At 54.1% G+C, this 21,941-nt stretch overlaps 1 protein-coding gene across 6 annotated transcripts in view; it reads right to left on the bottom strand.

Moving 5' to 3' along the window:
• The window catches only part of CD6 (CD6 molecule), a 40,529-nt gene that overhangs the window by 7,530 nt on the left and 11,058 nt on the right, over positions 1 to 21,941 (bottom strand). For 5 of the 6 annotated variants that reach the window (XM_042958131.1, XM_042958132.1, XM_042958130.1 and 2 more), the window contains exons 2-6: positions 5,296 to 5,364; positions 3,881 to 4,228; positions 2,775 to 3,086; positions 1,743 to 2,045; positions 494 to 559 (exon numbers count right to left, since the gene is read on the bottom strand). In XM_042958131.1, coding sequence (XP_042814065.1) covers positions 494 to 559; positions 1,743 to 2,045; positions 2,775 to 3,086; positions 3,881 to 4,228; positions 5,296 to 5,364 — 1,098 coding nt within the window. The remainder of the gene's footprint in view (positions 1 to 493; positions 560 to 1,742; positions 2,046 to 2,774; positions 3,087 to 3,880; positions 4,229 to 5,295; positions 5,365 to 21,941) is intronic. The other variant, XM_042958133.1, reaches the window with a different exon arrangement.

The raw sequence follows: 21,941 nt of genomic DNA, 5'->3' as shown, positions 1-21,941 counted from the left end.
CAAGCCTGGTTCAGATCAGAGCCTTGGATGCAAACTCCGGCCAAATGCCGGCTGGCTGCGCCTTCATCCTGTGAGCGCGAGCTTTTTTCTCCGTGTAAAGGCTCTAATGAGACCTCCCCGATGGGGACACCAGGAGCATTACAGGGCCGGGAACTAATGATGGCAAAGCTCTGGACCGGTGCCCGGGATGTTATCAACCCACTGACTGTGAGCTGCCACTGGCCCGTGTCAGACCAGGTCAGCGCTGGCTCTCTCCAGCTCTGTTCTCCTGCCTGACAGGAGAGTGGGCTCCTGTCCATGAAATACCAGGATTCGGGAGAGCTGTGGAGCTTACATGGCAGGGAGGGGAGAGAAGAGGGGCAAAAGCACCCACAGAATGGAGCCCGGGGACAGGGAGGGGGCGGAGGGAGCGGCAAGTCCATCGGCTGGAGGTAGGGGACGTGGGAGGCGTGCACCCACCTCCCTGAGAAACCGCACACCCAGCGACACTCACCCACAGTGACCGGCTGAACGCTTGCAGGGGCTTCAGAAGTGGACAGATTGAGCAGACTTCGGGAGCCTGTCAGAAAGCACCGATCACTTACTCAACACGTATTACCAAGCACCTACTGTGTGCCAGTCCTTGTGTTAGAAACTGAGCAAGACAGACAAGTGACCTGGAACTTGGGGGTGCATATGGGTAAGAAAACCTGCCTTTCCCACCCCCCACACTAAGGAAACTTCATGCTGGGAAGTTTCTTGGGTTAGAGTAAGAGGCTGATAAGAAAAGAACGATCCTTTCTTTCTGTAAAATCTGCTACAGACCCCAAATCTCTTTTTCTGTCAAGTCCTGGGTTCGTTCTTCACATTGGCCTTGGGAGCTGGGAAGCCGACATTATGATCACTATCATAATCGCTTGACAGGTAAGGGATGGGGCTTACAAAGTCCCTCGGTGGATATCACCCGATTTCCCAGCTACCCTGCGAAAGGGCAAGGATCGGCAACCACACGGTCATGGAACTGAACCCCCCCGCCCCAGTGGGTAAAGGGTGGAGCTAGGCTTCATAGACAGGTGTCTGAGCTCCCTCGCGACGCCTAATGCCATGTTTCTCTGGGTCTAACGCTCTGGCTTTGTCATAGTTTAACACCTCCGAAATTGGGGCGATGGCATCCATTGTTACAACGGATGGCGTGCCACGAGTTTATTTTGGCAGTATTGTTGTCCTTTATGGTACATAAAATAATAAGCGTGACCTCCCGATGCCGCCTTAGATTTGGCGAAATATGGCAGAGTCCGATTCTTAGTGGGGAAATGAGGCTTAGCGGAAATAAGAGGTACCGGGTGCTCCCCAATGCCTGGCACGTGATCGGGGCCCCAGACTCTGTCGCTGATGTTATTAGTATCTCCCACTGTTATCCTTCTATGCCACCAGCCCTGGGATAGCAGTTGGTTTCACGTCCTTGAGCCAGTTCCGGTCAACAGAGACCATTGCTTAGCATGCAGGAATGTCTCACCAAATATTGGACGTCATGATCTGGGGGCTGAATCGAGGAATCTGGGGGCAAGAGTGCCCTGATTAATTAGCCGTGTCTCCCTGGGCATGGTAAGGGCAACGGTCCCTGGAAGGCCAGTAGTTGTCATTCCTGACCTAGTCCAAGCCGTGGTCCCTGGCCTGCCAGTTCTCAGGCTTCAGATTCCGGTGGAATCGCTAGTCTACATCCGGGGGTAGGTGAGGTAGGGGTGGGTGGGGAGGAGGGATACCTGAGCAGAGGACTCTGGCTGCCCTCGACTGTCTGCAGAGATAGGGGTTGTTGAACCTCCAGAAGCAATCGGAGGGGGTGGGCTCCTCCCCCTTGCATGAGTAGTACATTTTCCCCGGCAGGGAATGGGGCAGCCCCTGGAGTCTTGTGGCCACGGTCCCACAGCCCAAGGTCCGGCAGAGCACCTGGGCCTCCGAGGAGTACCACTCACTGTCACACACTGTGCTCCAGACCCCACGGAAATGTACTTCCACCTGCCCCTCGCAGGAGTCGGCGCCCCCAGTCAGGCGCCAGGACTGGTGCTCTGCAGAGGAGAGGTGCGGGGGGTGGGGGTGGGGGCAGAGTCAGGTCAGGACCCTTTGGGCTGAACCCCCCCGCTCCCCCCCCCCAAGCAGGCCTGGCTCATGGATGCAAACACCCTACAGCCAACCAGTCTCCAGAATCCGTGTCCTTCCCCGTCTATATCTGCCCACACATCATCTGCTGCCATCTACACTGGCCCATGCTGCTCTGCTACTCAAACTGTGGTCCGTGGATCTGCAGCATCGGCGTGGCGTGGGATCTGGTCAGAAACTCAGACTCTCAAGCCCTGCCCGCACCTACTGAGTCAGAACCCCTATTTACCAAGACCGCTTCTCCCCAGCCCCCATGCCCGCGCACAAGTAGAAAGAAACACTGGCTGGACCAGAGCTTCGTGGCCTCATCTGGAAGGCTGACAGCCTCCTCCGTCCGGCTCCCCTCGCTGCTCTGAACCCGGTGACCGGCTGGCCCCGGGGAAGAGTCTCACCACCGATGTGGCTTCCTCCAGGAGGTGGGCAGGCTTAACCTCCAACTCTGGAGTCCTGTCACCCTCTAAACTCCACCTGGCTTGCTTTCTTAGGGCGCTTGTCACTCTCTCCCTCCGATGTTGCCTGTCTCTTATGTGCTTGTCTGTTATTTGCTTGTCCCCATATTTGCGAGGACTCGACCTCGCTCCGGCAGGGGTCATCCCTCCCGGCTCCCAGTAAGTGCGGGTAGATGACCCCCGGCTCACCTGAGCACAGCACGCCGGCGTCCTCCTTGTGACCGCAGTAGCCGTTTCCTGGCAGCCCAGGGCAGTCCCACAGGTGGTCCTCGGTCCCCGAGCAGTTCACCTGGTCCCGGTGGATGGGTCCTTGGCCGGGCGCGAAGTGCAGGCCGGGCAGGGCCTGGACCGCCCAGCCGCAGTTCAGCTGCCGGCACACCACGTGGGCGTCCTTCAGGTCCCACGTGTCGTCGCACACCGACCCCCACTGGCCGCGCTCTAGCATCTCCACGCGGCCGGCGCACGGACCGCTGCCGCCCACCAACCGCACCGCGCGGTTCTCTGGGGAAGGAGAAGAGGTTTGTGGGTGGTTGGGAAAAGCGTGGGGGGAGGGGGGAGGGTGGTCCTAGCGGTGGATCCGATGAGACGAGCTGGTAGCTCGGTGGGCAGGACTGGAAAACCCAGTCAGGGCTGAGGACCTAGTGGGCAGACGTGGGGGACTCCGCAGGACTAAGGACCTGTGGGTGGGCTATGGGGCCGGTGGGAGGGGCTAGTAACCTGGTGGGCGGGACAGGGGAAATCTGTGGGCTTGCGGACTGGGTGGGCGGAGCTGCAGGCTGGTGGGTGGGGCTAGAGGCCTGGTGGGCGGAGCCCGAAGAGCAGGCGGTCCTCGGGGCTGGAGAGCCGCGCTGCTAAGAGATACAGGAAACCTGGCATATTTATGCACATGGGAGGTAGGGGCAGAGATAGAGGTCCTGAGCTAAAGCAGAGGCAGGACCAGTAGGTAAGGGCTAGAGACCCAGTTAGGATTGGGGAGCCAAGGGGTCAGGTTGGGGACCACAGTGGCGGAGCTGGAGATCTAGTAGGGGGAGAGGTCTGGCGTCCAGATCTGAGGACTTGCTCAGAGCTGGAAATGAGACAGTGCTGCAGTCCTCCAGCGTGGGAACCAACTGTGCTTGCATTGGTGGTGGGTGGCCGGTGGCGGGCGGCGGGGGGTGGGGTGGGGGGTGGGGGAAAGGAGGGTCCGGCGGGCAGGCCTTGGGTCCAGTGGCCAGGGCTGGGGACAGGAGTGAGGGACAATGGCTTGAAGGCCTGAGGGTAGGGCAGGCAGGGCCAAGGTGGCGGTTTACTTGTACCTGCGCAGGTGACCTCAGCTGGCCTGTCGCTGTCGCACGGACGCTCCACCACGTCGCAGAGTGGCCACTCGGGCCCTCTGCACAGGACGGCGGGCGCCAGGGCCAGTGTGGCGTTCGGGGCCTCGCTGGCGTTCCCCGCGCCTGGACCAGGCGGCAGCTCTGAGGGCGTCAGGGTGGGCTGGACGGCTGCCCCCGCCCCGCCGCAGCTCAGCGCGCGGCACACGGCCTCAGTGGCATTGTGGTTCCAGAACGCCCCGCACGCGGGCTCCCACGACTTCCGGATCCAGACCTCCACCGTCCCGCTGCAGTGGCTGCTCCCATTCACCAGGCGGATCCCGAGCGGCTCTCCTGGAAGTGCCAGACGCCAGCTCAGACCTCCACCGATTGGGACTCTGCAGATCCCAGGGATGGCAGTGGGGGGCGGCGGCTTCCAGGGGCTCCACCGCTGACCTGCTGTGTTACCTCAGACTATACCCTCCTGGGCTCTGGGCCTCAGGCTTCCCATCTGCAGAATGGGGCTGGGCTGGTTCATCCCCAATCCCCCTTTGGGGCCTGACCTGGTTCTCCTTAGAGTCAGGAGACGGGGGCTGAGGGTGACTGTAGAGGTTAGGATGCCTTTGTTCCATCTAGGGTGACAGAGAACCAGGGGTCCAGTCCCCACAAACCTCCCTCTCTTGCCCCTGTCCTCAGGGCACCCTTGTGTGAAGGAAGGGCAGAGTTCTGGGTGCCAGGCCCTGCCCTTGTACTGTGGATGCCATGCGTCCACTCTTAGGCCCCTCTGCTGTTCTGAGGGTTACCATTGAGGCCGCCATCATGACCTTGAAGCCCTGGAGGATGGATATGGGGTTGAAGACGGGCTTCTTGGGATAGTGGTAACCCAGACACCGTCCTTGGGGAGTCACCTGCCTATTTTTGCCCAGGACTGCACCCTCAGGATAGCACACAGCTTTGCACAGAGTAGGTGCTTAATATGTATTAAGTTAATCAAGGACCCACTTGGCAGAACCCACACCCCCCCAACTAAGAGTTCTTCAGCTTGTTCTCAGCAAGTCTCCTTAAAATGCTTACTGAACACTTTGACCACCCATACGTGACATTTTATTTTAAGGTAAGCCACGTGGGGCTTGAACTCATGACCTTGAGATCCAGACCTGAGCTGAGATCGAGAGTCAGATGTTTAATGGGCTGAGCCACCCAGGTGCCCCAAGCATATGTGACATTTTATCAGTGGCCTTTCAAAGATGACAGTTCTAAGATCTCAGAGGGAAGGTGATGCTAGGACTCAGGCACTGAGCCAGGAAGTTAGGGAGCCTCCCTGATACCCTAAAAGTCTGTTTCCTTTCCCCATCACTCAGGACACCCCCTGCTTGGTCTCAGAAAGCTGGCTGTGCACCCCAGAAAGATTGTTTCCTTACCTGACTCCAAGGGCTGGGTCTCTGTGCTGCTGGTGTTGGGCTGGCCGGATGGGGTTGGAGACGGGTGACCTGAAATTAACCAGCAGCGGCCATGGTGGGTGAGTGAGCACAGAGGTAGAGGGCACAGAGGTGTCTTCAAGGACAGGGGACACTTTCTGGAGCCACTTTCTGTGGCTACGTGGGGACCTTGACACGACATGGCCCTGGGCATTGGGCATAGTTGCCTCCATTCAGGGTAGGGAAATTCTCAAGCTTTCTTCTGGGGCATTTTCCACTTCCCCTTTGAATTGTGCAAACGTGCTCAGACATCAGAGTAGAGCAGGGAGGAGTGACTGGGGGCTTTGGGGACACACTTCCTGGCTGAGTGACCGTGGATGGGCTACTGCCCTCTCTGGGTCAGAGTCCCAGTTTGTTGGCAATAGCACTTAGGCAGCTATTGTGAGGCGAAAAGGAGTCAATACCTATAAAATACTAGACCTACAGAAGAAGCTCAAATGGGAGTTATTGTCAGGAAGAACATTGTTGTTTGGAAAACCTGTTTGAGAAACTCACACCAGGCTTCTGGGTAATCGTGGCATAGGGGGGCGGGACCATCAGACTGCAGAGCTTTCAGATGCGGAGAAACTAACATTTGCCAAAGGCTGAAGTTATGCAAGGTCCTCGCAGATAGTATTCCATTTTCCTCCAAACAGGCAGTGAGGTAGATATTAGCGTTTGCTTTTTACAGATTGGGAAAGGGAAGCCCAAAGAATAGAAACCAATCGCCTGGCCCAGATGGTACCCCTTTGTCTTTCCAGAGCCCTGTCCTCTTGACCCCCTGGGGGCTGACCTGTTTGGGCTAAATCAGCATCTCCCTAGGCCCTTTAGCTTTTGCTTGGCTCAGCCAACGGGGAGCCCCAGCAGAGGTAGGAGGGAGGGAGGAGCGTGGAGTGGTAGGTGCTTATTCCCCTGGCTCCTCCTGTCCTTGACTCTCTCCTTCCAGGTCTCACTGACCACTCCCTGGTCTTGTCTCCTTGGGTCCAGAGTGGCAACAGCTCAGCCACTTCTGGTTCTTGCTTACCTTATCCTTTGTAAATAGTCTTTTTGTTTTTCTGTGTGTTTTTAAATGTTTATTTATTTTTGAGAGAGAGAGAGAGAGAGAGAGAGAGAGAGAACACACAAGCAGGGGAGGGGCAGAGAGGGAAGGAGACAGAATCCCAGGCAGGCTCCACACGGTCAGTGCAGAGCCCGACGCGGGACTCGAACCCACAAACTGAGATCATGACCTGAGCTGAAGATGCTTAACCAACTGATCCACCCAGGCGCCCCTGTAAGTAGTCTTTTTGTAAATAAGCCCCTTCAAAGTCTCCTATTTTGAAAGCGCCTCCCGTTTCCTGTTGGGACCCTGACTGATATTGGCCCGAGGCACCCCCGCCCCAGCTGAGCAAAAAGCGGAGCTTGGATTTGAATAGTCTCCGAGGAATGGACTCTGTGCTGGGCAGGGATATTCCAGTTTGCAGACGCAGAAAGGGAGGGCTGTGGCCAGGGCCGCTGTGCTCCCAAAGGAGCACCCCTGCATTCAGGGTCTCTCCCCTGCATTCAGAAGGACGTGTGCTCACTGATGGGCCGATGTGGGGAAGAGGCAGCGAGCCTCCTTCGTCCCTTCCTTCTCTTTCTTCTCTTTTGACCCAGTATTGGAGGCCCTGATGCAACCACAAGATGGAGGGAAATGTGGACCCAACTGGAATTTTGTGCAAGAAGTAAACCTTTTTTCCGGTTCACATCCTGGTGCCCCCTCCGAAAAAACATACGCAAACCCTCCAAAAAAACCAAAAAACCCAGAAGTGAACCTCTGCTGGGGTAAGCCATGAAGATTTTACCCTATGTTTGTTACCCCGGCCCAGCCTGGCCTGGCCTGACTGATCTAGGGGCTGCAGACTCAGGCACGGCTGCTACATATTCTGAGAAGCTTCTCCGGACTCGTACCCAGCCGTGCGCGCAGGCGCACTCAACGCTCAGGCCTGCAGACACAGCTCTCCTGTAGGCACCCATGTGGGCCACTCCATCACTCAGACAGAAAGTAATCAGGCCTAGGATTGCCTGTCCTTGCCAGCTCCCTGCTTGGCTGCCCGGCCTGACCCCCGGGGAGGGAAACGACTCAGAATTCAGAGCACAAACTCTGTGGCTAATGGAATATTCAGAACCAGGATCCAGACGCCCCGAGGTTAGGACTGCAGAATCCTGGTTCCCACAGCAATGGTCCCAGTGCCACAGAGTAACAGTTTTCAATACGTGTGCCAGGGCCCGGGGTGGGGAATGGGGTGTTGGCTGGGGCGTGTATGTGCTTGTGATTGTGGTGGGTGTGTGAGTGTGTGGTTGTGACCATTTGTGTGCAAGCGTCTGTGTGTGTGTGTGTGTGTGTGTGTGTGTGGAGGGCCCTAGATCGACTGCGTGTGTCTCTCTGGGTCTGGGAAACCACTCTCTCATGTGCAAAAACACACATGCTTTCTGCTAGACCAGAAAACCCTGGAGGGCGGGGCTCAAAGCTGAACCAGCCCTGTGTCCCAGGCTGTCCAACCCCGTGGTTGCTGATTGGCTGATGGAGGAGTCAGTAGACCTGCCAGGTTTTATTTATTTTTTTTACATTTATTTATTTTTGAGAGACAGACAGAGACAGAGCACACGTGGGGGAGGGGCAGAGAGAGAAGGAGACACAGAATCCGAAGCAGGCTCCAGGCTGGGAGCTGTCAGCACAGAGCCCGATGCGGGGCTCGAACTCACAAACCGTGATGTCATGACCTGAGTAGAAGTCAGACGCTCAACCGACTAAGCCACCCAGGCGCCCCTAGACCTGCCAGCTTTAAGGACAGCTGTCACCAAGGCAGTTTATTCATTCTCAAGGGTTTGTTTTCTGTGTCCCAGGCATTTTCCTGCCCCCAATCCCAAGAAGGGATCCTGGCTTTTGTGTTCTCTGAGTCCTGTGCCTGTAGGAACAAAAGAAGAGTTTCCCTCCCACCCTCCTTGCATCCAGGCCTCGGCTGGCACGCGGGGCCCAACGCAGCACCGGTGCGTCCCAGGCATCATTGCTGCCTTTGTCTGGTCCTGCGTCTCACACTTTTCTTTGCATTTGATTCACTTTTTGCTGGAGTAAATTTATTTGAAAAGGAACCGTTACCTTTTCCCGGGAATCTGCTCTACAACATTAAGATACTCAACTATAAAAGTGTGGATTGCGGTGTCTTGGATGGCTAATCACTGGACACAGAGTGAATGCTCATTCGTTGGGGAAATGGAATGAATTATGGCCCATTTACAGCATGTCCTCTGATGCCGCCTTTATAAAGAATGAAATGGACACACTGGTTGGAGGGGTTTCCATCCTGTGTTGAGTAAGGAAGCAAGATGCAGGGAAGGAGGTGTAATGTGATACAATTTTGGTAAAGCGATGGCCAAAAAGAAAAAAAAAACACCTTTTATGAACTGGTACGATTCTATGGACATGGGGAAGAGCGTGGGGGGAGAGACAGAGGGGGCCAGATTTATGGGCGTGTGACCTGTGCATTCACAGGCCCCCAACCCAGAAGGTTCCCTGGACGTGGTTTAGTGCTGTCTCCATCTTGAAATTCTTAATAGTTTTTTAACAAGGGGCTCTACATTTTTCTATTGCACTGGGGGGGCCCCTTCACATTTTGTAACTGGTCCTGGGGCCGAGCCTTATGCTGGTGGGAGAAGAGAGGGAGAGAGAGAGAAAGCAAACAAGGAAAGAAGGAGATAAAAGGCTGTATTTAGAAAACCACGGGTGGTATGAATCCATTTCTATAAAATCAGGTACCGAGGTAGACGTGCGCAAACTTAGCGAATATAGAGCCAAATATATAGCGAATATAGAGCCAAATGGACTTTTAGTACGGCGTGCCCCAAATGGAAGCTAACTGCGAAACTAAGTGTACTAAAAGGAAAGCCGCATAAGAAATATTAAAAGGCGCGTCATCATCGAATAAAGACGGTCTCTTTGATAGGCTCAGAAAGAATGACAGAGCCTCGAAGAGAAAATCATTGAAATAATTGAATCTTTTTCTTCCCACACGGCTCCGTGTTATTGGATACTAAACTCGGTTATGCTGTGTGCCCCACAAAATCATCTTGAGTTGTGCCCCCTTCCCCATTCTGCAAAAGTATAGACCCACAGGGATGAGAGGTGGAGGGGAGGGCTCCGACCGGCGGGGGGGGGGGGGGTAGAAAAGCTTACTCTCCCCAGCGCAGGACGACGGACAGCAGCTTTTCCGGCCGGCCCGGAGCAGAACGGGCCAGGACCCTGGACAGGGTAGCCAGGGGAAGATGCCAAGGGAACGTGAAATGTAGGCGACTGAGGACAGGAAAAATGAAGAGTCACCCTGCCTGGAGGCTGAGAGACACTTGTCCTCCTCTTGTGTCACCCAGGCCCGTGGGACACCCCGGGGCTTGGAGAGCTGGGGGACATGGAAAGGGAAGAGGCGTAGACCCTGAAGGAGAGGCCGAGGCCCAGCTGGCCGGCCCAGTGTCAGAGCAAGTGGGGGAGGGGAGCTGTCAGGCCCCTTCGGGGTCACCAGAACACCGCCCTGGGCACACCCGGCACACGGGGTGAGAGAAACACCAGCTGAAGGCTCCAAAGATGTGCCGAGAAAAGCATAGACATAAGTGTTTGCCGAGAGGATGATGGTGCAGGGTCGGGGTTTGGGGGAAGGCAGGGAGGAGACAGAGGGCTACAGCCACGTACGTGGAGGGGGCCCACAGAGAGAACCAGTGCGCGGAGGGGAGCATGTGTCGCCTGTCACAAGCACATTGTTTTCTTTTTAACATCAGTATAAAGTGTCATGAGCCCACGTCAACGGCCTTGAGAACAACAGCAGCAGAGCCCTTTTGATCCAGTCATTTCGTTTCTGGAAACCTGTCCTAAAGAAATAATCTGGAATACTCCATAGAGATTAGAGGCCATGTGTCAGAATTGGAAAGTTCTAGATTCCTTTCTCCACCTGAGCCCTTTTCTGTTGTTGTTTTTTTTTTCCTTTTAAGAGAGTGTGAGTGGGGGAGGGGCAGAGAGAAGGAGAGAGAGAATCCCAGGCAGGCTCCGTGCTGCCAGCGCAGAGCCCGATGCGGGGCTCGAACTCACGAACCGTGAGATCATGCCCTGAGCCTAAATCAAGAATCGGAGGCTTAACTGACCGAGCCACCCAGGTGCCCCCCGAGCCCTTTGCTAACTGTGCGATTCAGGCAAATCATTTAACTTCTCTGCGCCTCGGGCATTCCCTCTGTAAGATGGGAACAAGAAGGACCCCCCAGTGCAGGCTCACCATGAACATGAAAATATACTACACACGTTAGACAAAGCCTTCCCTTCCCTTGTTTCTAATAAGAAAAAAATTTACAGTCCTCTAAACTGGGGACAACTGAATTGTCTAAAAGCAACTGGCGGATCGGTTAGGAGGATCAACAATAAAAATATTTGCAAAAAGATATTCACAAAGAGTTTTTAATGATGTGGGGAAAACTACAAATACTTTGGGCTCTCCCCTCTGGCCCCCGCCCCCACCCAGCCCGGTTTTAAGCTTCTGAAGGTCTTCTGAGACCCAGAGGGAGCCCGAGTTCGGTCCCCCATTCTGTCCTTTCCTTGAACCCTGGACTTTTTCCCTCCGTGGCCCCAGTTGCATGTAGTTACGGTGGTTTTAGTGATGTGCTGTTGATTCCCATCAGGCCCGCTAGATTCTAAGGGTCACAGGGACAGGGATGTTCCATATCCCCGGCACTTGGCACAGTGCCTTGCCCAGAAGAGATGCTAAAAGGATATAAATAAATGAAATGTGATCTCTACTACAGAACAAAAAAAAAAAAAAAAAAAGCATAGGAAAAATAAAAACACTGGCAGGAAATATGCCCATACGGCGAGTTTTGTTGTTTTCTCTCTCTTTTGGTTGCTTTAAATTTTTAAAATCTTCTACGACAAATTAAAAATTAAAGGTCTCCAAAGAAACAAGCGGCCCTTTTTTTGGGAAGAACATGTGGTTGGCTCGCGGTACTAATACAATGAGTTTTTTTAGTGTTCGTTTCTTTTTGAGAGAGAGAGAGAGAGAGAGAGAGTGCGAGCCCAAGTGGGGGAGGGGCAGAGCTGTCCGCACAGAGCCCGACGCGCGGGGCTCGAACTCATGAACCACGAGATCATGACCGGAGCCGAAGTTGGACACTTAACCGACTGAGCCACCCAGGTGCCCCCACAATGAGTTTGAAGCCAGCTGTCCACTCATTCCGCTCACCCGAGCCTGTGGAGAGGGTCCGGCAGATCACGTGGCCAGTGTGGCCGTGTCAGCCAGAGCCACACTCACGCCTGGAGGCGAAACAAAGAGCTCGTGTGCTCCGTGGGTCAAGGCGTTTCTTCTCTGGTAAATGTCAGGATTGTTGGGGACAGAGTGGAGGGGTCACACCGGGGCTGAGTGTTAGAGGAGGTGGGTCCGGGCTGATTTCTATCATTAGCTTTCTGTGTCACCTCGAATGGGTCTTTTATACTCCAGACCTGTTTTCTCACTTACAAGACAACAGACTGATAGCTTTCTGGTCTCTTCTAGTCCTTCGATCCTTTCATTATAATTAGATAAAATATATAATGAAAGACAACTCTAATGAACACTCACTGTATGCCCCAGAGATGATGAGTATTAGCAATGCGCTTTAATCCCATGTAGTATCTATTCGAATCCTGAAACTATCCTATGAAGTGGGAACTATTAGCCTCCCTGTGTCATCGCAGAGAGAACTGCAACACAGAGAGGTTAAGCAAATCACCCACGGCCACCCAGCTGGTCAGCATTAGAGGCGAGCGTAGAGCCTGGCCAGTCTGGCTTGAGAAGCCACTCTTAAACCACTACATCGTGCTTCCAATATCCTATCGATATAAATGGAAAATGTGTCCTGTGCTCTCAGTCTATCATTACAGGGGGCGGTTCATCATATGCAAAGAGTTCGTATGTATAAATGCGGCAAGAGGAGTAGAAATCTGGAGATGTTAGAGATCCTTTTGTCCAAAATGGAGAACTGTGTTGTGCTGCACTGTCCGGTATGGTTGCAATTTTCATTTTATTTAATGCAATTCGTTTAAACTTCATCTTGCAAACTGATAATTCGATCCAGTCGTTGGAAAACTTCAAAAACCGTTCGAGCTGCTTAGATACGTGAATCTACCTTTGCCATAGCGAATTTTATGAAATCTGAATACAGATCAAGTACTGCTGATGAAACTTTAGGGTCCAGACTGAGATGGGCTTTAAATGCCAAGTATACACCATATTTCGAAGACTTGGTAAGAAAAAAAGTAGGCTGTGAAATAGCTCATTAATAACTTTGTATATTGACAGCATGTTGAGATGATATTTTGGACATATGGGTTCAGTAAAATATATCATTATGTTAACTTCATCTGTTTTCACTTTTTAAAATGTGGCTACAGGAGAATTTAACATGACCAATGTGGCTCACATCATATTTGCATCAGACAGCACGATGTGGGGGAGAACATGGGCCTTGCATCCACAGGCTTGGACCGGAGACCCAGCCCTGCCCTTACTAACTATTTTTTTTTAAGTTTATTTATTTTGAGAGAGAGAGAGTACACGTGCATAAGTAGGAGAGAGGAAGAGAGAGAGGGGGAGAGAGAGCGAATCCTAGGAGGGCTCTGTACTGTCAGCGCCGAGCCTGATTCGGGGCTTGAACTCATGAACCATGAGATCGTGACCCCAGCGAAAACCAAGAATCAGATGCTTAACTGACTGAGCCACCCAGGCGCCCCTTCCAATACTTTAGAAGAACTCATTTAATTTCATTTCATTCCCACAGCAAGCCCACAAAGTGGGGACACTGAGGCACAAAGACGTTTTGTAATTTACCCAAGACGACACGGTGAGAAAATGTCGGAGCTGGGATTTGGACCCAGGCTCTCTGGTTCCAGAGCCCACACTCTCAACCGCTCTACTCCACTGGTTGGAATCCAGGGTCCTGGTTTCGGCTTCAGTGACAGTGCCGGGGGCAGGGGAGTGGTGGGGGGGGGAGTGGAGTGGGGGGGGGGCAGGGAGCTCTGACAAGCCAGGGGATCTCCCAAACTCCTTCCACCTCTGCACCGCTCAGCAAGCCCTGAACTCAGACATGAAAGCTCCCCCCATAATGGTGGTACAGCTTCCGGGGGCTGATTTCCGAAAGGGGCCCTGACTCCCAGGGTGAGCTGCCACCGTGAGGAGACCATCCTTCCTGGGGCAGAGGCCCCTGGGATGGCATTTGTCCCACTGCCCTCCTAACACGGAGGACACAAGTCTGCCGGCTGAGCCACGAGCTGCCCCTGCCCCTTCCCCACCAGCTCCCCGACCCAGGCTGGGTCCAGTACCATCTGCCCCCCCCCCCGTTTCTATTGTGAGGAGGAAAGGGACACTTAGAAGACCAACCACCAGTGGAACCGGGGTGGGGTGGGGCGGGTATTGGGGAAGCAGCCAGGAGAGGGAGGGGGCCGGGACTAGACGACTGGTTCTCTTTCAAGAAATTCCCTGGAGGTCGTTAACTGGGCAGCGATCCGCCGAAAGGCTGGACAGAATAAAGGAACAAGCTACAATTCCATTAAATTTGGAAGGAAGCATGGTGCCCGTTTACACAAGTAACTTGCAACCGGAGTCGGAGCCGGCAGCTGTGTTCTGTCTTCGAAGGGACTTGGGGGGAGATTGTGACATCCAGTCGGGCTGCGTTTACTTTGTCAGGGAGACCGAGGCTGGCCCAGGGGCTTGGTGGGACAGCACAGCCCTCGCTCACTGGTGTCGGTGGCTGTGGTGAATAGACCAGGCTGTACCCGCTGGGAATCTCTAAGTCCAAGAAGGTTGGGGTGACCTTCCTCCCTTTGGAACCTATAGAGAAGTTAGGGGGCTCCTGGGTGGCTCAGTCGATTAAGCATCTGACGTTCGGTTTCTGCTCAGGTCGTGATCTCACGGTTTGTGGATTCGAGTCCTGCACGGGGCTCCTCACTGACAGTACGGAGTCTGCTTGGGATTCTCTCTCTCTCTCTCTCTCTCTCTCTCTCTCTCTCTCCCTCTCTCTCTCTGCCCCTCCCCCACTCAGTCTCTCTGTCTCTCAAACTAAATGAACTGAAAGAAAAAAATTTTCTAATTAAAAAGAAAATGTAAGGGGAAGTCAATGACTTGGGATTTTGGCTTTATTTTATTTGACGGGCGTTTTTGTTTGATTTCACTCTCTCCTCTTCTACCTAGGAAAATCTTGGGGACACAGAGGAAACTCAGTGCACACGCTATGAACTGGACCTTTGTGTCCCCCCCCCAACCCACCAAATCTGTATATTGAAGCCCTACTCCCCAGTGTGATGGTTCAGGAGGTGGGGTGCTTGGGACGCAATTCGGGTTAGATGAGGTCATGAGGGTGGGGACCTCCTGATGGAAAAAAGAACAGGAGACAGGCACTCTGGCCCTCTGCCATGTGAGGACACAGCAGGAAGGGGGGGCAGCCATGAACCAGGAAGAGGTTCCTCACCAGACACTGAGCCTGCAGGCACCTTGACCGTGGACTTCCCAGCCTCCAGAACTGTGAGACCACGTTGGTACTTCGAGCCATCCAGTCTGTGGCATTTGGCTCTAGCAGCCCAAGCTGAGACAGCACATGACTGATGGGAGTTCAGAGCTCCAGAGGACTCCACTCCCTCAGGGCAGAGAACATCCAGCCTTTTTTAACTTTCTTGCGTCACCCTGTCACACGACAGAGGATGTTCATCTGCGTGACCCCCTCCCTGCATGCCCAGCTGGAATTTCTGTCCCCTCCATCGCCACGTCCAACGGCCGCTCATAATTTCCACCGAAAGGGAAGCTCAACCATAGGAACAACGCAACATAACCCGCTTTGGGGCCCGTTAGATTTCTGGAAGTCCCCCGTTCTCTCTCTTGCTCAAGAGAGCGAGGCTGTGTGAGTGACACTGTGCCGAGAGCTGAGAAATGAGTCTGAGGCTGGCCTGCGTTCAATTCCATTCACACCCGTTGACCGCTCGCCGCGTGCCTGGACGGGAGCAGGTGTCAGGGACACGAGTGTGTCACTGGGAAGGTCCGTGGGTTGCCTCGAGGGCTGCGGGGAGAACATACGTGAAATGCCTCGGATGTGGTATCTGGAAGCTGTCGTGAAGACCCCCCATCCTGAGGCTTTGGCCTACTTTCTCTTGTCCGGTGCTGAGTGGATACGGGGTGGGGGGGGGGGCATCTGGCCGTCGATTACACGTTCCGTCCCAGGCACGAAGATGGCTCTGAGGGCCCTTCAGCCTTCTCTGCAAAGGGACAGTTCCAGCTCCCCAAAGACTTCGTTATGTCCTCCTTCCTCCCCATCCCTCTTATGAACCTCAGCAGAGCTGCCCCACACTCACATTTTGCTGCCCCCTTCCCTGGCTCTGCAAGTCCTAGAGATGTTCATCCGGTGGTCCTAGAGACGAGACGGGGCCTGCGGTTGCCATGGTAACAGGAGTTCCTCCAAAACCAAAGGCTCCCGTGGTCCTGACCCCACAGGCGCCTCCGCCTGACCCCACCTTCTGGGCTGCCACCGCCCGGTGAGATGAGACACCACCACCCATGGAGAGTCATGAGCAGCTCCATACTAAGCCCAAGGGGTGACAGAAGGGACGTGGTTCCAAGAGAGCCCAGCAGGCCAGAGGCACTGACTGGCCTTTCACAGGTCCCACCTGCTCGATCCCCCATAAGAATTCAGACCACTGAGTGCGCGAGGCAGACGTCCAGTCCCTCCTCTAGAATTCTGATTCTAGTAGGTCTCAGGTGGGGGGGTGTTTGAACCAACCCTGCCCGGGTTTGGCGCCCAGCTGCCTCCACGCCATGGGCGTGTTGGGCCAATCTCATTATATGCCAGCCTTGCTTCCCCCACCTCACAGGTGTAAATGCCTCGTATGACTGACGTACGATCACAAGAGAGACCCAACGCCGGCCCTGGTTAAGTACTCAAGATCTTGCCGGGTCAACGAGTATGAACGTGTATATGTGACAGATGTGTGTGTGTGTGTGTGTGTGTGTGCACATGGGCATAGGAGGTGGATAAAGCAGATTATAAACACATTACACAGGATGGTCACATCGTTACACATATAACTGATCGACAAATGGCCAATAATACCTCAAAAAGCTGAAGATGTTCAGACCTTGACCCCCAAACCTATTCCTTTCCATATATATCCTAGAAAAAATTATCTGGCATGTTCACATGCAAACATCCACAGGGATTTTTACTGCAGAAGGAAAATTAGGAGTGGGGCGCCTGGGTGGCTCAGTCGGTTGAGCGTCCGACTTCAGCTCAGGTCATGATCTCACAGTTCGTGGGTTTGAGCCCCGCATCGGGCTCTGTGCTGACCGCTTGCTCAGAGCCTGGAGCCTGCTTCGGATCCTGTGTCTCCTTCTCTCTCTGCCCCTCCCCCACTCACGCTTTGTCTCACTCTGTTTCTTAAAAAATAAATAAATGTAAAAAAGAATTAAAACAAAAAAAAAGAAAATTAAGAGTAATCTAACAACCCACCAGCAGGAAATAATTAAAGATACTGTGTTATATTCATAGACTGGATTATTTCGCTAGAAGCATGAACTAGATCTTTATCTGTCCACTTGGATAGATCTTGCAAACATAATATATTGAATGAGAAAAGTAAGTGTTAGAACAGCCTGTCCAGCATGCTAACACTTATATAAAATATGGCACATGTGCCCATCCATTGGGTATTGATACATTTTTGTGTAATAAAAATATGAAAGCACGGAAGACAATGGTATACACGTCACACTTTGGAGTGTGTGAATCCTCTGGGGAAGGAAGGAAAGGAATAATACGTATTTCAACAGTATCTGTTTGGTTTTCTTTCATATTAATATAGATCATTTTGCCAAATGTAGCAAAAATGGAAACATTTCTTGTTTGTTTTTTTTTTAAATGTAAACATTTCTTAAACGAGGGTAGTGGGGACACAGAATCCGAAGCAGGCTCCAGGCTCCGAGCTGTCAGCACAGAGCCCGACACGGGGCTCGAACCCATGGACCGTGAGATCGTGACCTGAGCCGAAGTCGGATGCTTAGCCGACTGAGCCACCCAGGCGCCCCCCCGTTATTTTTAATAGAAGTCTGCATAAGTCGCCTTACCTCCGCCCGCGTTTCCAGGGTCATGCCCGTGGCCAGGCCCTCTCTGGGCTCTACTGTAGAAAGGTGGAGGTGAGGGAGCCCCAGGCCGGCCTGCAGTTTGGAGTCCAGCCGGGAGGCCCAGGTGTCACGAGTTGGCTAAATCCTGTCTCTCTGGCTGCACAAAGGGTGTCCCCAAGGAACCCTGAGGAGGGTGGGTCTAGAAAGTTCCTGCAGGGGAGGAGGATTTGGGCGAGGCCTTGATGGTCAAGGAGCATTTTACTAGGACCGGGTGAGCAGATGCACATTTACCAAGGGCTTCCTCTGTGCCGAGTGCTTTCCACACATTATTGTACAGAATCCTCATGACAACCCTGTGAGGAAACCCGTCTTCCTGACAAAGAGGCTCGGAGAAGTTAAGTTACTAGCCCAAGGTCACAAAGCTTGGAGTTGACAGACCCAGAATGCAAATGCAGGTTTGCTCCCCGTATTTATTCTTTCCATGACTTCATGCGGCATCAGCCAGTGAGAGGAGGCAGAAGGGCATTCTGGGTCGGGAGTATGGCACGAGCGAAGGCCCCGGGGCAGGTCAGGGACTGGTGTGTGAAGGCAGAATGAGATTCAAGAATAAAATCCTCCAGAGCATGGCCCCCTGTGCAAAGCTCAGGGCTAGGTTTCTTCTGGGTTTCAGTGGAAGCCGAAACCCCGCTGGGCCGCACAGGGTTTTCCAGGGGGCCTGTCCCCACCCACTGGCCCTCTGGAGGGACTCTGGTTTGAGTCTCTGAGAGCTGCTGAACAGCAGTTTCTGGGTGAATGAAGCTTGACTGTGGGCACGGGATGAAAATCCCCCCAGCTCCTAGAGGCGGTGCTAACACCTTTCTGAGGGGGCCTAAAGTCCCCTCAGGAGAAGGGCCCCCCGGATGTCAGGCACCCAGAGCTGCTGGAAGCCATCGGCATCCCTCTAAGGAAGGAACCAGGGCCCCTTCCCGAGCACGTGACTTCAGGCTGGGACCGGAATGTCTTGGGGGGAGCGGGGGGCGGGGGACAGAATATCACTTCAGATCCAGTCCGGGCCCACAGTCTTAGCCGCCAGGCCTCACGGTCGCCCCACGCTTCCCTCCACAAGTCACACGTAGGCTTGCTTTTGAGGGGGCTCAAAGTCCTTCCACGTTTCCGCCTATCTTAACCCTTAGCCAAGAAGGTGCATTCTTTCGGTCCTTCGTTCATTCCTCACCGTTGGCCAGGCTGTGCGCACGTCGCGGTAGGGCTCACACGTGTACTCATGGCTCAGTACAGTCGGGGAGAATTTCTGTCCCAGGGGTCAGAGCAAAGTGCTCTAGGAGAAGTAGAGGTGGGAGGGAATAACTTGGACTCCAAAGAGCAGGGGACCATAGGGAGGGGTCTTAGAGGATGTGTAGGAGTTCTCAGGGATGAGAAAGTGGTGGGGAGAGAGAGAGCCATCCAAGCCTTGGACAAAGGACTCAAGAGACTCAACCTGCCCCTTTCCAGAGGTGAGTGGGCCAGGAGGAGAGATCACCAAGGGCAGCAACGACCCATTCCTCTGTCTGTACCCGCCTCGTTCTCCCGGCCAGTGGCCTGGCCTCACAGGCCTTCCCATCATTCTCTGCCAAGGTGCTTCGGCCCCGATTTATACACCAGGAAGACATGCTGCTTTCTCAAGCCCCTGCTCCCAGTGACGGCTAAGATCTCTGATCAGCGCCTCTCCCCAAGCCTTTAGGCTTCAAACCAGGATACGCGGAGGTCCGGCTGAATGTTTGGTCAGTACCAGAGTATGATGGGCACTTGGCAAGTTCGGCAGAGTTTTGGGGTGGGCGTCCCAAGCTCCGGCCACCGGCACCCACTGCGTTGGGGTGAGGGTCTGGCTCAGCCAACGGAGCCACCGCTCACTCCCAGCTGTGCTCTGCCCTCCCAATCCACTCCTCTGGCTTGTGACTTTGTTTCTAAACTCTCGAGTCCTGGGGAACGGAGAAACCAAGAAGTCACCACCAGAGGGTTGGACGTCTGTGAGCCCTGGAGTCAGACCGATGTGGGTCCAAGTCCCCCTCTTCCTCTTCATACCAGGATCTGGATTTCTTAGCCTCTCCGCGCCTCGGCGACCCTTCTCCAACGTGAATGGGGATGGTCATGTCACCTCCCTGGAGCAGTCAGGGGGATTAGCCGATAAAGGGGGCACCAGAGGGCCCAGCTTGGGGTTTGCGTGCACACTCCCTTACCGCGGTCTGGGAGCCCCAGAGACCCCCAAACTGAAAGTGTTTTCATAAGTCTGTTGGTGGTGGCACCTGACCTTTACCGAAGCAAGGTCTTTGTTTATTCTGTGTGGTGTGGACAATCACACATTGTTGCTGCAGATATATTAACGTATTCGATGCCAGTGGCTGACCGGGCCCTGCCTGAGACCTGACAAAGTAGAGAAGAAATCCAAACAGTCTCGATTCTGAATCACACCCGGCCCCACGGATTCCAGAAGGAGACAGAGGACCCAGAGCGGTTTTCTGTTTCTCTCCCGAAGGAGTAACTGTGCAGGTCAGTCCTCCACATCTAAGGCCACAAAGGGTGCCCTAACCTCCCCCTCCCCTTCCCTTCTCCTCGCCTCCCCTTAAAGGAAACCCTCCTTAGAAAAGGAGATTGTCTATAAATCAATAAGGAAAAGGCAAGCGATGGAACACTGGGCAAGCGGCCTGGATAGGCACTTCACGGAAGCAGAAACACGCGGGACCCATAAACTCATGGGAAGTATCCAGCCTCACAGTCATCAGAAAAATGCAAAGTAAGGCCACGGGGAAACGGTATCATACACCCACAATTGAGAAGTGGGGTAATGCTGAGTATTGAGAACGGGGGTCAGCAGGGACTCTGTAGATCGCTGGCGGGAGCCGAGCCCACACAACGACTTTAAAAACATTTCCATAGTCATGACCCAGAAATTCTACCCCTGAGTCTCTCTCTCTCTCTCTCTCTCTCTCTCACACACACACACCCACACACACACATGCACACACACGTGCACGCACACACGGCTATGGGTGGAATTGTGTCTCACCAAAAAAGATATGTTGGAGTCCTGACCTCAGTACCTAAGAATGTGACCTTATTTGGAGATAGGCTCTTCACAGAGGTAGTCAAGTTAAAACGAGGTCATTGGTGGGGGCGGGGGTGGGGAGGGGCGGCTGGTCCAGGAGGACTGGGGTCCTCATAAAAAGGGGAAGTGTGGACACGGGTGTATTCGCGTAGGAAGAATGCCATGTTAAGATGAAGGCCGAGATCGGATCAGGGCTTCTACAAGCCAAAGAATGGCGAAGAACGCCAAGCAAACCGTCGGAAGCTAGGAGAGAGGCCTGGGAGAGATGCTCCCTCCCCGCCTGAGAAGGAGACCCTGATCTTGAACTTGCAGCCTCCCGAGCTGTGACACGATACACTTCTGTTGCTCACCCACCAATCCGTGGTGCTGCCTTATGGTAGCTCTAGAAAACGAAGTCACATATACCTGCAACAAAGGTGGCCTTCCAGAGGCAGGGGCTGGGGGTGGGGGGAAGGCCCCTGGGACTTCTAGGGAATTCCAGGAGGCGGGTGGGAGGGGGGAACTTGCAAGATGCATGGTTGCCCCCCCTCCTTCACTTCCAGAGGGCCAGACCCTAAACCCGCAAGTGCTCCCGGGACTGTTTCACGGCTTCTGTTGACATGGCTGGAACCGAGACCATCCATGCACGTGCACGTGGCTAGAAATGGTCCGTAAAGATCTTCAGGGAAGGTGGAAAGTCCATCTCGAGGGTAAGAATGGAGGAACTGGCGTTGGGGCGTAGGCCCGTGTCCCCTCAGGAGGTTCTGGACCTCGCCCAGGGCCCCCGAGGAGGTGGTGGGGCCTGGAATCAAACGCTCGTCTCCCGGACCCCAGATTCCACGTGCTCACAGCGGTCCTGACAGACACTGATCAGAGGCAGCACGACGCCCCCCGCACCCACCGTCATGCTGGTGAGGGACGAAACACGCGCCTCGCTCCAGGGACTTGCACACTGCCTCCTTCGAGAACGAGAGGCCGATTTTTGTGCCGGGTGACAGTTCTTTTCATGTGGTTGTTAGAACGATTTTTTACAATAAGGATGACTGATGTTTACGGCGCGCGTGCATTTTCGGCTGGAACCCGGTGGAAGTGACAACGGAATTTGGCAGAAGTGATACCAGCCAGGATTATGATCTTGGGTAAGTCCCTGTGGGACGGGGCGGCGGGTGGGGAGGGGGCTCAGTTTCTCCAGGGTAAAATGGGCCAACCGGGCCAGATGGGGTCTGACCGCTGGAGGGAGGGGGCTCCCTTGCCTCTGACGGCTGGTTTGAGGGTGCCCGGCAGACTGCACTTCCCTCCCTCACGGCATGGCCCTCCAGTGTCCCCAGACAATTTAAGAGTGGGTATTAACTAGGACTGAATCCCACAGTAAAGGAAATTAGCCCTTCTCCAGTCCTTCGGTGCTTGGGGTTCCAAGTCTTGGCTGG

The sequence above is a fragment of the Panthera tigris genome, chromosome D1, assembly GCF_018350195.1.
Source record: "Panthera tigris isolate Pti1 chromosome D1, P.tigris_Pti1_mat1.1, whole genome shotgun sequence".
NCBI classification, from domain to species: domain Eukaryota; kingdom Metazoa; phylum Chordata; class Mammalia; order Carnivora; family Felidae; genus Panthera; species Panthera tigris.
The sequence above is the reverse complement of the archived record's forward strand: the minus strand, read 5'-3'. Positions and strand labels throughout refer to the sequence as shown.